This window comes from Aquarana catesbeiana, linkage group LG03, assembly GCF_042186555.1.
Source record: "Aquarana catesbeiana isolate 2022-GZ linkage group LG03, ASM4218655v1, whole genome shotgun sequence".
Lineage (NCBI taxonomy): Eukaryota > Metazoa > Chordata > Amphibia > Anura > Ranidae > Aquarana > Aquarana catesbeiana.
In genome coordinates this window covers 500,899,201-500,915,155 of record NC_133326.1, presented here as the reverse complement: position 1 = coordinate 500,915,155, position 15,955 = coordinate 500,899,201, and the positions used below count along the sequence as shown (strand labels likewise).

At 42.8% G+C, this 15,955-nt stretch overlaps 1 protein-coding gene across 3 annotated transcripts in view; it reads right to left on the bottom strand.

Annotated features, from left to right (window-relative positions):
- The window catches only part of LOC141132540 (uncharacterized), a gene marked incomplete in the record, with an annotated part of 127,613 nt that overhangs the window by 22,295 nt on the left and 89,363 nt on the right, over positions 1–15,955 (bottom strand). For 2 of the 3 annotated variants that reach the window (XM_073621090.1, XM_073621091.1), the window contains 6 exon segments: positions 1,234–1,414; positions 1,531–1,598; positions 2,116–2,191; positions 3,395–3,553; positions 11,482–11,616; positions 15,262–15,399. In XM_073621090.1, the coding sequence (XP_073477191.1) occupies positions 1,234–1,414; positions 1,531–1,598; positions 2,116–2,191; positions 3,395–3,553; positions 11,482–11,616; positions 15,262–15,399 (757 nt within the window). 3 annotated transcript variants of the gene reach the window in all.

Below are 15,955 nucleotides of genomic sequence, written 5' to 3'. Positions count from 1 at the left end.
TACACCAAACAATATTTAAAGAGACTGTGTCATTAAAGCTGAACTCTAAAAAGATAAAAAATATTGGGGTGTCAGATTTGAGTTCATGGGTTTGCTGCTTTTCAATCACTACTCTGTCAGAGGACAGGGGAGGGACAATACTTGCAAGAGTCACTAAACTGCAACAGGGCTGTATAACTGACTGAATGGACAGAAAGAAAACCCTTTGGCAGGTAAAATAGTTAATTGTATCTCATCTAATTTGTCCGTTTACCTGACAAAAAAAAAATTTAAAAAAATCTGCAGTTACAAAATGCAAACGCCTAGAGCTGCTTGCATATACCTGCAGAAACCTACTAAAACTGCCATTACAGCCAAATACCCAGGCTATTCTAATTGGGCAGTGAGGCAATTCATCATAATGATGGCCAACAGGAATGTGTGGGAATAAACTGTAGCCATAGCCTCCAACACTACCTAGAAAAATAGCTTAATTTGGGCACCCAAGTTTGAATATCCATTCACCGGTTGTGGCACTTACAAGTTACATTTAGGGCCCATTCACACCATCATACATGGCTACTGGTGCGCGATGGGAGACACTGTTAAGACCCGATAATCCTGATGCATTGCAAAGTTTACCTTTCAGTTTTCAGAAAACTTTATAGAAATGTCATGAATGACATTTTAATTCAGTTCTATTCATAGCAGCAGTGTTGCAATGCAGTGGCTCATGCCGCAACCTGCTGCACTAAAAAGTAGTAAATGCATGCAGAATTTTTTTCGACACACATCACAGCGATGCTGTGGTGTGAATAGACACCACTGGAAACAAGACATTTTGCCTTGTTTGTGTTGGAGCTGTGCTGAAAATTGACAGTGTAGCCCCAAGGCATCTGGTGCGAACAGGCCCCTAAAAATGCTGCGGCTATACAGTGCTTTTAAAAAGCAAACAAAAAAAAAAGCAAGCAGAACAGAATGTATTGATCATCGTGTATAAACGACTGGCTTGCTTCCAATCATGGATCTGTGTTAAGCAGATCAACCTCCTTAGAGCATCAGAGAGTTAAACACACTTCAGCCCATATTTTAAAAAAGAAGACTTCTCCTGCAGCCAATAAAGACTTTAGATGGCTCTGTGTGAGTAGACTTGCTGTCCACCCTGAAATATCAGTTTTGTGTGGAGTATTAGTGTTACTATCTGAATTTCCACTATTTTAAAAAAAAGAATAAAGAAAAAAAGTCTCTACTTACCTACTGCTGATGGGGATTGTTCTGAAAGAGCCATTGGCAGAACTGGTATTGTATCAGGCTGGACTTTTTTAGCCTCTTTTTTCTTACTTTTTCCAGCAACCGAATCCAATATGTTTGTGGTTTTTGAGGCTCTTTTCCTTTTCTTCGGAGTGGTTATCACAGGAGAAAAAACTTTGAGAGGCTTGAAAATGAAATAAAAGCCCAGTTAAGTACATGTACTCACTAAAGACTGCTTTGTGAACATACATTGCAGAATTGGGAAGGAAATAAACATGTTCTCATTGAATTCAATGATACCTGAGAATCTTTTGGCTTGCTGCCACCTGATGGTGTTGAAGGAACAGCTGGCTTTATCTTTTTTACATCTATTACAAACAGAAAGAAATGTATGATACTGTATCAAAACACTAAAACCACTTACATAAGTTACTTTAAGGCCTCATGTACACTGCTGCTGGTAAACGGACGTTTAGGAGCAGTTGGGCATTTTTTTTGAACTGCTCCTGAACTCTCCTCTAAGGTTTCTTATCAGTATATGTACACAGGGTCGTTTATAGTCGTTTCTAGGCAGTTGAGTTTAGAGGCCTTTTTTGGAAAGCAAAAAAATTAGTTCAGACGATGAGTTTAGAGGCATTTCAAGCGCCAAACGCTTCTAAGCGCGATAACTCGCGTTTAGCTACATTTTGTTTACATGCGTTTTTCATTTTTGGCTATTTTGAAAAAAACTGTCTAAAACGCTAAATGTAGACGCGGCAAAACGAACGTTTTAGATGTGGGTTATTATCTGTCAAGTTAAATCAATCAGGAGAGGTTGTAAAAACGTCCCGTGTACATTAAGCCTAAGAAATTAACAAACTGAGTGCAAAATGGTGTTTTTCTTACCAGTGCTTGACATTTTGCTAACACTTCTTCCAACTGACTTCTGGCTAGATGCGAGATTTCCAGTGGCACCTTTATCCTGCAATACAAACATTTTAGTTCTCTCACTTCCATGGCCTGCCCTCCACACTTAACGAATTTTTGAGCTAACAGATTAATTAGAAAAAAATCCAAAATGGGCCTAGATTTTCTTGGGCATAGTAAAATCAGTTATAGTAAATTTGTGATTAAAACAAAATCATTTGGACAGTAACAATGACAAAAGGTTCACCTCCTAAAAACAAAAAGAAAGCTTCGAGTATAAAAATGCAGGCACCTTGAGAACGTATCTGGAACATCTATTATTGCCCTCTGCCAGGGCTAAATGCAAAGTGGTTCTGAATTGGCAAAGCCTAAATAAACACTTTCAGGTAGTGATGGAGCATACTTGTTCCCATCTGCAACACACATATTCTTATTTGCACTGTAGTCGGTTCAGCATAGGGCTATAACCAAAAAGGAATGTATAGGGGCAGGTAAAACACTGACACTACCACAATTGTTGGAGCTTTGTCTGTTGAGAACAGCTTGGTATTCAAGCATAGTACAGAGAAGTTGCACGGGATGAGCAGGGGTGCTTGCTATTGATACCTGCTAGAAGCTTTCCTTATGCCAGGATTGAAAACCAGTGCCTGTGAAATGTGTATAGCCAATAGGGGTGGAGCAACTCTTAGCGTCCAACCTCTGACTGCCAGGACCTATACATTAAAGTGGTTGTAAACCCTTTACAACCACTTTTTACTACAGGTAAGCCTATAATAAGGCTTACCTGTAGCTACCCCGGATACCTCCTAAACCTGCATGGTTTAGGAGATATCCTCTGTATCAGGGTGTGTCGACATCATCGGCACATGCGCACTAAAGCAATGGCACGCTTGCGCCGTTGATTCAGCTAGTGTGTACTGAAGAGCCGCAATATCATTAACTTAGGCCCTATGACCAACTTGAACCATGCAGAACAGAGGAGGTGGATAACACTAATGTGACCTGAAAAAATAAGTTAAAATTTAATTCTGCAATTAAGATTTATTAATGGATTGCTTAGTTTGTGTGCCCAACCTATATGCATAGAGAGTATAAAGAGTATCTAATGAAGCTAAAGCGGTATAAAATACACCATGTAAACAGGTAGGAAACATATAGAAACTTTACAAATAGTCCTCTGTGGGGCCCTGAGCCCAAGACACCAACACAACAAGGTGCCAGCCCTCATCTCTGAGAAACTGTGTAAAAGTTAACACACCTGAACAGGCCTGTCCTCCTCACTGTCTGAAGAAGCCGTGTCAGAGCTGTCATTAGGTTTAGTCACAACTGTGCTCTTAGCTGGTGATGGAGACTTCAGTTTTGTAAGACTGGCTGCTGGTTCAGGTTTCTTCTGTGTTTTTCCAAAACTTGAGGTTAACTTTTCATAAACCAACAAAACAATGTAAAAGTATGCGTTACCTCTAAAATAATGGACAATATACAACCAAACAACAAAGCAAAATATATAAGGATCCATTCAAGTGTCAGCAATGAGACCAAAGTAACTATTGGCTTCTCACTGAGCAAATTCTCAGCTCAAGCTCCAGCTCTATTTCACAACCACAGCCGTGAAGCTGCTTAGAGCCCAAGTTTAGTAAAAAAAAAAAAAAAACAAACGAAAAAAAAACAAACAAACACAGTACCAGGTACAGTTATTGTGATGTGTCCCTTGTGCTCATTCTTCTTTTAGGAGAACCCTTACTCCGTCCTACCACCCCTCAACACTGCTGCCATAATCTTCTAGTGAGGTGGGGGATAACACAACTAAAGAGCTGTCAAGAACTCTCATCAAGATATCTCAACTCTGCCCACCCTTTTTCCCAGATCTGCCAATCATAGAAGCTTTACTAAAGCTTAGGAACGGGAGGAAAAGAAGAATCAGCATAAGGGACACCCACTGACTGTAAGTTATGTTAATTGAACTGATTTTTAGATTTTTGATCTTACCTTAACTTAGGCTTTAAAGTTCAATTCAAATCCAGTACTTTTGCATCTAATTATAACCCAATACCCCATATGTAATGCACTAAAAATGTAATTTTGCCCCTTAGTAAGTCTGAAAAAATAGGATTTTTATAACAGCTTACCTGTAATGGAGTACATCACGGGACACAGAGCCACAGTAATTACCGTATGGGTTATATGGCACCTCAGGTGATGGACACTGGCACACCCTAGACAGGAAGTTCAATTCCCCATACAACCCCTCCCCTTACCAGGAGTACCTCAGTTTTGTAGCAAAGCAATACATGTGTAACCAGAAAGAGGAGAGGGAGCTCTGTGTCCCGTGATGTACTCCAAGAAAAGGATTTTACAGGTAAGCTGTTCTAAAAATCCTATTTTCTTTATTGTACATCACGGGACACAGAGCCACAGTAATTACTGTATGGAATGTCCCAGAGCAATGCTATCTGAAGAGAGGGGACACCAAAAAAAGTAGGGTGCAATCAGACCTGAGGACCTATACTGCTGCCTGCAGTACATTGCGCCCAAAGGCGATATCCTCATGCCTGCTTACATCCACCTGATAGAATCTGGTGAATGTATGGACTGAAGACCAAGTTGCGGCCTTGCAGATTTGAGCCATGGAGGCTTGGTGATGCACTGCCCATGAAGCACTAACAGCCCTGGTGGAGTGCGCTTTGATTTGAAAAGGTGGAACTTTCCTCTTTAAACCATAAGCTTGAATAATTACTTGCTGAATCCATTTGGCAATAGTGGATCTCGACGCTGCCTGTCCTTTCCTAGGACCTTCAGGCAACACAAACAAAACATCTGTTTTCCAAATCTGAGCAGTCGCCTTCAAGTAGATTTTGACTGCTCTCACTACATCCAAAGAATGTAGTGACTTTTCTTCCATAGAACAGGGTTCTGGAAAAAATTAAGGTAGAACAACACTCTGGTTTAGATAAAAACCACCTTTGTCAGAAAGCTAGGATGAGGACGAAACACTACTCTATCCTTGTGAATGATTAAATATGGCTCTTTACAAGAAAGAGCCGCCAACTCTGATACCACTTTTGCAGAAGAAATGGCTACCAGAAAAACTAGCTTCCTTGTCAAAAGGACCAAGGGAATATGTTGTATCAGCTCAAAAGGCTGTTTCTGTAATGCTGACAGAACCAAATTCAAGTCCCAAGGGTTCAGGGGTGCTCTAACCGGTGGATTAAGCCGCGTTACCCCCTGTATAAAGCTTCGGACCAAAGAATGCGAAGCAAGACGTTGAAATACCGATAAGGCCAAGACCTGACTCTTGATAGTACTCAAGGCCAGCTTCATCTCTAACCCCATTTGCAGAAAGGCAAGAATTCTACCTATGACATACTTTCTGGGATGCCAACCCCTGGATTTACACCAGGAAACATATGCCTTCCAGACTCTATAATAAATGACTCTAGAAGCTGGCTTCCTTGTATTAAGGTAGATATCACTGAACCTGAAAGCCCACGATTCTTCGGAATGTAGGTTTCAATAGCCAAACCGTTAAATTTAGCGTTTATAAAGTAGAATGAAACACTGGTCCCTGCGATAGCAGGTCTGGACGTGGTGGTAGGGGCCATGGGGCCCCTACTACCATCTTTACTATTTCTGCATACCAAGATCTTCTGGGTCATGCTGGGGCCACAAGAACTACCGACTTCCTTTCCCGCTTGATCCTGCAAAGTCATCGAGGTAGCAGCAGAATAGGAGGGAATGCATAAATCAGTGAGAACTGATCCCACGGGGTCACCAACGCATCTGTTCTGCACGTGAGTGGATCCCTTGTTCCTGACACAAAGTTGTCGACTTTGTTGTTGAACCTGGATGCAAACAGATCTACATCCAGGATCCCCCATCTTTGGCATATAGCCAGGAAGATGTCGGGGTGAAGGGACCATTCCCCTGGGAACAACTGCTGGCAACTTAAGTAGTCCGCCTGCCAGTTCTCTGCCCCTGGAATGAAGATTGGCGATATGCACGGCACATGCTTTTTTGCCCAGGTTAGGATATGGTTTACCTCTCCCTGGGCTGCCTGACTTCTGGTGCCCCCTTGGTGATTGATATAAGCCACTGCTGTGGCATTAGTCAATGTCACGTAGAAAAACTGCGCTTTAGGATAGGCTTATGTGGCAAGAGAATAGGTTGCTGCCTCCCTTACGCAGAGCACTCACATGGGGTACCTCTTCCCCTCTTTATACAGTGATTGAGGTGATATGTACATTGGTGTGTAAGATTATAACAATATAAAACCATCTCTAAGGTTTTTCCTGTATATGCTTAGCAATCAGGTTTTCCAGGTAGCGCCAATCAACCCAGTTCTCTGATAGTATACGCACTGCTGTGGCATTGTTGGATTGAATCCTGACAGGAGAATTCCTCAACCTGAAAGGCCAGGCCTTTAGGGCTAGTTAAGCTGCCCGAATCTCTAGAATGTTGATGGGTAGGTCCTTTCGGTTCTGGACCATTTTCCTTGGACAGACGCCTCTTCCAGGACTGCTCCCCAACCTGAAAGGCTGGCATCTGTTGTTACCACCTTCCAGGTAACTGGTAAGAAGGATTTCCCCTTCCGCAGATTCTCAGATATCCTCCACCAACTGAGGCTCTGGGGCACTTTTGGCGCCAAGCGCATCGGAAAATCTAGTTCTTGTCCCAGGCAGACAGGATACTGTTTTGCAGCAGTCTCGAATGAAACGGCTTCGAATGAAGCCACCATCTTCCCCAACAACCTCATACAAAGGTGAATAGAAGGACCCTTCTTCGCCCTGACCACCTGAACCAGCTTCTTTATGGCGCTGATCTTTGCCTGGGGTAAAAACACCCTCTTCTGGGCTGTATCTATAACCAGACCCAAGTACTCTAATCTTCTTACTGGCTTTAAAGAAGATTTCTCTAGGTTGAGGACCCAATCTAGGTATTCCAGGTAGTTGACTGTGTTGATCATGCTTTGGTCCAAGCGGGCTACTGACCGGTCTATCAAGAGCAGGTCGTCTAGGTATGCTACTATCGTTATACCTTGAGTCCTTAATCTGGCAAGAGGAAGGGCCAGAAGTTTTGTAAACACCCGAGGTGCAGTAGCTAGACCGAAAGGCAAGGCTACAAACTGAAAATTAAGTTTTTCTACTTCGAAACGCAGATATTTCTGGTGAGCGGGGAAAATAGGTACATGCAGGTATGCATCCTTGATGTCAATTGCTCCTTGTAGGATGGAGACTACTGATTGGATTGATTCCATGCAAAAAGAGCGGATATTCAGGAACAGATTTAGATCTTTGAGATCTAGAATGGGTCCGACATCTCCATTTGGTTTTGGCACCGTGAAAAGGTTTGAATAAAACCACAACCCCCTGCTCTTCCATGGGGACCACCATGATCACTTTTTGCGACAAAAGTCGGTCTAACGCTTGAAAGAGACTTTTTTCTCTGGATCTTTGGGGACATTTGACCTGAGGAAACGAGGAGACGGGAATTCTCAGAACTCTAGTTTGTAACCTAGAGCTATTGTGGAGACCACCCATCTGTCTTGAAATTCCTCCTGCCAGAACTCTGAGAACTGCAGAAGTCTTCCCCCCACTCGAACGAGCGGGGGCGCCCCTTCATAAAAAGGCTTTAACGTTCTGTCTTGTAGGTTTCCTCCCCCAGGACTTCTTCTGTCCCTGGGGTTGACCCTGAGGTTTACCTCTCAAATCTGGCGGTGGAGGCCGTCGCGACTGCCTGGAGGCCGATGCCCCTGGCACTGGAAAAAGAGCCAGTTTTAAATGAGGGACGTTTACTTTTCCCACTTGATATCTTTTGGATACATGTGTCCAAATTATCCCCAAACAGCTTTTCACCGCGGAAAGGAAAACCAGCCAGGAGCTTTTTGCATGGGGCTTCGGCTGACCAACTTTTCAACCATAAGATTCTACGCATATGTACCAACCCAAGCGTAAGGCTAGAGGTTTGAAGAATAGAATCTCTCATTGCGTCAATTGCAAAACACAAAGCCGCTGGCAGCTCGACTTAATCCTGGGCCTGCTGTTCAGGGAAAACCTTGAGCACCTGTTTCAAATGGTCTCTCAAGGATTGACATACCCCAAATGCCGCCACTGCTGGTTGAGCCACTGAACCTGCCAAAGGATAAAATGTTTTTTAACAGGAATTCCAGTTATCAGTTGGATCCCTAAGCATTTGCACACTGTTAACTGGACAAGTCAAACTTTTATTCACGGAGGATATAGCAGCTTCAATTGCTGGTATACTCCACATCTTAGTAAATTTTTCCTCCATAGGATAAAGTGTTGAAAACTTTTTAGGAGGGAAAAAATGCTTATCTGGGTGATTCCACTCAGAATACATAAGCTTTTCCAGCAATAAATGAACAGGAAAGGCACGCAAAGCTTGAGGAGGCTTTAGTGAACCCAAAGAAGTGGGCTCCTCAACCAACTCAGTTAAGGGTAGCTTAAATGTTGAGCGGACCATTTCAGTAAGAGAATGCACCAGCAATTTTTTGGCTTGTGAAGCTGAAGAAGGTCCTTCTCCACTTGATCCCTCGGAAGAGGAGTCATCAGCCTCTTCACGGTCCCCTGAGGGGGATTCATCTTACCTCACCCACTGTTCCTCTGCTTGAGGATCCTGGGTGGTAGAAGGGGACCTAATGAGTTTTCTTCCACTCTGTGAAGATGCGATTAAAGCCGCTAACCTTTCCTCCTCCAATCATAGCCGAGGAGAAAACCTCCTCAGTTATATAGACAGGGGCTGAAATGTTGGAAGCAATTGCAGCCCCCCGACGACCCTGATGGCTCACTCTGACCAGCCTCCCTAGGACTTTCAGGGGGGGGATGGCGTTGCAGAGGGGGGGTCCTTAGAGCCTGAGGGCGACCCCTTTATGGTCTTGTCTTTTGAGGTATTTGTACCTCTCCCTCTGCTCATAGTGCTGAGCACAAATGTAGAGGTACTACCAAAAAAAATGCACCTACTGCCGCAGCTATTAATGCTCAGCCTGATGTTAAGTAAACATGCCCTGGGAATGCCTGTGTCAGCAACACTCACATGCCTCCCGTCTGCTCTGTGTCCCTTCTTCAGCTGTATGCACCTGAAAAAAGTGCACTTTATAGCTTAATACAGCCCGCATTGTGGATGCTAAATCACGCCGACACTGCATTAAGCCCCGCCCCCTTCCTCCGCACATGCCCCCCCAACTTTTTCAAAAAAGCCTGTTTTCCCACGCGAGCGTGCTCCGATCCGGCTAGATTGCATGTGGGGGGGGGGGGGGAACCTCCGTAATGGCGGCGGGATCGGCGTGGCATACCACCGACTGGCTCATGCTCCCTCTACCTCCTGGAGAGAAGAGGTACCTCTGTCCAGGTGGGGGACATTCAAGAGAAAAAACTCCCCTTCCCACGTTTTTCCTAGGGCTTGGGCTGGAGGAAACATGCAGCTTGAATGACACAGAGTGAGACTGACGAGCATGGAACAGGTACGTGCTCTTGACAGCCCCTGATGGCGACTTTAGGCATGACATTTACTTTAAAAGGAGAAAACCCACAAGAATTAGAAAAATTCCTTAGGAATCTCCCTTACCTTATCCAGCTGCAGGGTTCTGTGGTAAACCAGACAGACCCAATCTTCACCACTCACGGTGGGCTCCGTTAAAAAACCTTCAAGGACCGGGGCCCCTTATCGGGGGATCCACACCCCTGGGCCTGTAGAGCACCCCGCCAGGAACATGGCTGAAAAAAAACAAAAGCACTGGATCCCGGGGTCTAGCTCTCTAAAAAGTGAAGCGTTACAGGCAAAACCTTGTTTCTTCTGCCACGAGGCCCAGGTAACCATTCAATTCAGCCTGAAAGGACACATTGAATGGATTCGGTTGCATGGCTTGCCCCAGCAGGATTTCCCCAGTGGAGCTCAGCACAGCACATCTTTACTCGTGACCAACACTCAAGACACAGGCGAAAAAACTGAGGTACTTCCGGTAAGGGGAGAGGTTATATGGGGAATTGAACTTCCTGTCTAGGGTGTGCCAGTGTCCATCACCTGAAGGTGCCATATATCCCATACAGTAATTACTGTGGCTCTGTGTCCCGTGATGTATGATAAAGAAATAAGCTGATGACTCCAAAGAGAAAATACAGACATGGAAGCCGAGTGACTTTCCCTTACGCCTTTATGAAGCACAAAAAAAAAAAAAAAAATCACGAATTGCAGCAGTAGACACAAATCACGTCAAAAGTGTGAAGAGCCTTGTCCTCCGGAATTTGCAGCGTAGGACAGAAAAACAGCAACACAATGCCCTGGTTGAGATGGAAGGAAAAATGACAGCGGAGTCTATAGAACCACCTTGTCATGGTGGAGCACCAGGAACAATTCCTTACAGGAAAGGGTTGCAATTTCTAGAACTCTACGTAATGGCAACCAGAAAAATAACCTTTGGTGTCAGAAGGATTTAGGTAATATTCTGGAAGGGTTCAACTGGAGAGTCCTGCAATTTAGAAGTACCAAGTTGAGGTCCCACAGAATAAAAGGAGCCTGACCAGTGGAACAAAACACGTGACAACCTGCACAAAAGGCATACACCAAGGAATGTGAAGCAGTTTCTGAAATAAAGACCAAGGGTCAAATTTGACCCCTGATTGTACTCAAAGCCAGTCCCAAATTAACTTTGATTGAGAGGAAAGCCAGGATGCAATCCTCAGCTTACTTATGAGGTTATAATTCCCTAGCCTCACAACCAGCAAAAATAAAAATAAAAAAACTGAAGCCTTGCTTAACAAGGAGAGGTTATGCTTGAGAGGGGACTCCCTGTCTTGTTTAATTGTCAGTGTTCAGTCAACTTAAGGTGGCAGCATAACCCTATTATAATGGATATGAAGATGCCCTGTGCCTCAGATGTGCTCCTTTCCTCCTCAGTGAAAAAGCAGCCTCTTGCCCTCACAATTCAGAGTATTATGCTGGCAGAGCTGAGTATCAGCCACACCCCTTCATTACAACTGTCCTCCCACAGACTTATACTGTAGAGAAATAGAGTGCGTTTGTCTGACCAGGTCTGTTATTTCACTGTCCAGTCACATGATGGGTAAAGGACAGCCTTCTCTGCCAGACAGGGAGTTCAGCTTTAAGCCTGTATATTTTACATTATAAAGAATACAGTAGCAAGAACAACTTCATGTTGCTTGTCTTGAATAGCTGCAACGTGTCATAAGTGGAGACCCCTTATTGGTGGGCTCATGAGATATAAAAAAATTGTTGGTTATTTATTGTCAAAAAAATCCGTTTATTTTTAGTTATTTTTTTTTAGCATCTATCTTATTTAAAAAGCTAAAGGGTCAACTTACTAATTTTCCTTACCTTTATCACAGGTTCCCCTTCAGAGTCACTCTCCTCTGAACTGCTCTCTTGCTTCTTCTGTAGCACTGCAGGACTCTGTGTTGTAGTCTTCCTAACACTAGGCTGTGCTGCAGGTTTTGGAGTAGCTGCAGTAAGCTAGAGAGGAAAAAAAAGCAAAGACCTATGACTGCAGGAATTTGCAAACCTCAGGTTTTATTATTATTTGGTATTAAAATACATCTTTCCTGCAAAATACATGTTATTTTTTACCTTCAAAAAGGAGACCAGGAGTTCCTGCTTCCCTTTCTGCATATATGTCCAGATGGCTCAGTAATTAGAGGTAATTTTTTTCATCTTTCCATCTATTAAATCTTCTGCCCTTGTTGTTTTAACTTTTGCTTTAATGTTTTAGTAAAACATTGTTTTTTGCCAGTAAATACCTTATACAGCCCACTTCCCGTTTCTTGTCTGGTGATTAGCCTAGGCTTTAATCATGCATAGCTCTCACTCTCGTGAGCATTTGCCAGGAAGGGAGGGGGAATGAGTCATAAGAGGGCCAATGAAAGCTGCATAGCTGGAGGTGTGCCTCTGTGTAAATCCAGGAAGTGAACAGGCAGCAACTTCAGCTGCCCACAGTTAAAATGGTTACAGCCAGACTCAGTGGAGGGCGATTTCGGCAGCATATTTGGCAAGTACAGAATAACAGTATATAAAAACTAATATGCAAAGTGGTTGTAGGGAAGCTTCAGAATGGGAAAGCTGTTTTTATTACAAATTATGTGAGCAGACTGCAGTTCCTCTTTAAGCAAGAGGCTGTGTGGTGTGACAGAGCTGTGAAAAATCCCAAATACGCCTTGCAGGTAAAGCAACTCTCTTATATGTATTTAGTATTTTGCCCTGGTGTTCAGCTTTAATTCTCTGTTTATAAAGAGCACAGCAGCAAGAGGAACTGAAACACCATTGCTTGACTTTAATAGCTGCAGTGAGCCATGAGTGGGGATACCTTACTGGCACACTCATGAGACATATATAAAAAAAAACCTAGGTTACTCAAACATCAGTTTTTTATAAATAAAAAATAGTAAATGCCCACAGACACCTCAATAGGTACCTATATACACACACACACACCATAGCAGCGCTACTGCAGAGGGTGATAGCCAGTCCAAAACACACAGATGGTGGTATAAATGTAGAATCTGTTGAAGTGCACCTCACATCAGAGATCCTCAAACCGTGCATCACACTCCCCCTAAGGGTTCACACTCACCAGAGAGTTAAAAACATTAAGCATTGGAATGTTTTTAAATGACCGTCATCCTCCTTCCTGGATAATGTCAGCACTGCAAATAGTCTCCACCGTGTGCTCGGAAAAAGGAAAGAAAGGGCTTCAAATGGTGTAATTCCGTTTAAAATCCTTTTATTACGATTTCCACTGACACACTTTAATACAATCCAGCAGTATCCAATGCTACACACTGTAGCATTACAGGATTTAACATGAGACACACCAATACTAAGAAGCCCGCGTCCACCGCTTACTTCCGGCTGTCTCTTCTTGGCTGTGGAACGCAAAACATCACTTCTGGTCCCCGTGACTCAAAAGGTTTAAATGTTAAATTAGACAAATTGTTTCATTAGTGACTTTTGAGGACGGCACTTTCATTGCATACAAATTTTTACTGAATATTCTCTTTAAATATAAAAAGTGGTTGTATTTTTATTTTAATATATAAAAAAGTCTCTATTTTTTTTATTTTTTATTTTATTTTTATTTGTCATCACAAATAGTATGATAAATACATTATGAATTTAATTGGCTTTATGCACTATGATGTAAGGACATATGCTGTTTTATTTATGTGTTATGTACATTTTTTATGGTACTTTGGATGTATTATGAATTTAGGTCTTAATAGACCAATGTATTGTGTTATGCAGAGGTACGTTAGTATTTTGCGTTAGCTGCAGACTGGTGCAGGTTGATTGCAGTGCTATGTATACCAGTTCCTGTGTGGTGGATTGATGGCCGTTGCGTGTGCCCTTTAAGAGATTGGGACGGCCACCCGCTGGTATAGTCAATCTGGGTTGCAGTCTGTAGACAAATACCGGAGCGCCGCAAAGTGACGCCCTCTGATGAAACGCGTCAGTGCGTGACCTTATGGCGACCGGAAGTGATGTTTTGCGTTCTACAGCCAGGAAGAGACAACCGGAAGTAAGCGGTGGATGCCGCCTTCTTAGTATTGGTGTCTCTCATGTTAAATCCTGTGCTGCTAGTAACGCTACAGTGTGTAGCATTGGATACTGCTGGATTGTATTAAAGCATGTCAGTGGAAATTGTAATAAAAGGACTTTAAACGGGATTACGCTATTTGGAGCCCTTTTTTCCCTTATCCGAGCACATGGTGGAGACGATTCGCAGTGCTGACATTATCCAGGAAGGGGGATGACGGTCATTTAACCGCTTGACGACAGCCATCTGTACATTTCCGTCGAACACAATGGCACGGACAGGCAAATGGGTGTACAGGTACGTCTCTTCAAATTTGCCACCGTGCCATCGCGTGCACGCCCACCGCGAGCGTGATCGTGGGTCCCGCAGACTCGATGTCCGCGTGTCACACATAGCCCCTCCCCCCACAGTTAGAATCACTCCCTAGGACACACTTAACCCCTACAGCGCCACCTAGTGTTAACCCCTTCACTTCCAGTCACATTTACACAGTAATCAATGCATTTTTAATCACACTGATCGCTGTATAAATGTGAATGGTCCCAAAATCGCATCAAAAGTGTCCGATCTGTCCGCCATAATGTCGCAGTCACGATAAAAATCGCTGATCGCCGCCATTACTAGTAAAAAAAAAAATTAATAAAAATGCCATAAAACTATCCCCTATTTTGTAGACACTATAACTTTTGTGCAAACCAATCAAACGCTTATTGCAATTTTTTTTACCAAAAATATTAAGAAGAATACTTATCGGCCTAAACTGAGGAAAAAAAATGTTTATATATTTTTTGTAGCCAAAAGTAAAAAATAATGCGTTTTTTTCAAAATCGGCACTATTTTTTTGTTTATAGCGCAAAAAATAAAAACCGCAGAGGTGATCAAATACAACCAAAAGAAAGCTCTCTTTGTGGGGAAAAAAGGAGTCAATTTTGTTCGGGAGCCACATCGCATGACTGTGCAATTGTCAGTTAAAGCGACGCAGTGCCGAATCACAAAAAGTGCTCTGGACTTTGGCCAGCCATATGGTCCGGGGCTGAAGTGGTTAAAAACATTCCAATGCTTAATGTTTTTAACTCTCTGGTGAGTGTGAACCCTTAGGGGGAGTGTGACGCATGGTTTGAGGATCTCTGGTGTGAGGTGCACTTCAGATTCCACATTTATACCACCATCTGTGTCTTTTGGACTGGCTATCACCCTCTGCTATACATCTTTTCTCATCTGTGAATATCGTAAGAAAGCTGGTCATAACAATTAATGACAGTAGCGCTGCTATGGTATATATAGGTACCTATTGAGGTGCCTGTGGACATTTACTATTTTTTATTTATACAGTTTACGAATTTAAGCTGCTGCTATCTTTTGGAAATCTTTATAGGTTTTAAAGTTGAAGGTTCCATAAGCTGCGCCGAGTTAGTGGATGCAAGCCCATTTTCACTTTTTATTTATAGAGATATATATAAAGCCTATAAAAAACTGATATATATATATATATATATATATATCAGTTGTTTTATAGGCGGTCTTATTAAAAAAAAGCTAAAAAAGGATAAATTTACCCTATTCCTTACCTTTTTCACAGGCTCTTCTTCATCAGAGTCACTCTCCTCTGAACTGCTCACTTGCTTCTTCTGTAGCACTGCAGGACTCTGTGTTGTAGTCTTCCCAACACTAGGCTGTGCTGCAGGTTTTGGAGTAGCTGCAGGAGGCTAGAGAGGATAAAAGCACAGACCTATAACTACCGGGATAAACTTAAGATTTTGCAATTCTCGGGCTGTAATGCAATCATGTCTTAGTCGTCCATGCTAGAATTTGGTATTGTATTAAAATACATCATTCTTATGAACTACACCAAGTTTCTTTTAGTGACCATAGAAAATTTAGTTGCCTTGCTGTCCTTCAGATTCTCTAGCTCCAATATTTAGTAAGTCACTGACCAGGAGTTCCTGCTTCCTTTGCCTTGTACATGTCCAGGTGACTCAAATACTTAAAGCAAGAGGATGAATATAACAGACAACTAATATTTAAAAAGAAGGCCACCAATGACACCCTAAGCATCCCTTTAACTCAGGGGTAGGCAACCTTAAAAAAGGTGGAGATCTACCTGAACAATATGGGCTAAGCCAAAGATTGACATGGTGTCACCTGTGTCGTCTCCTCAAACCTAGTTTAAACCTCCAATTGCCATACTACTGTCTCACAATCGCATGCATTGCACGGAAATCATGGTTTTAAATCAGGTGGGTGAAGAGGCAACCTCACCAC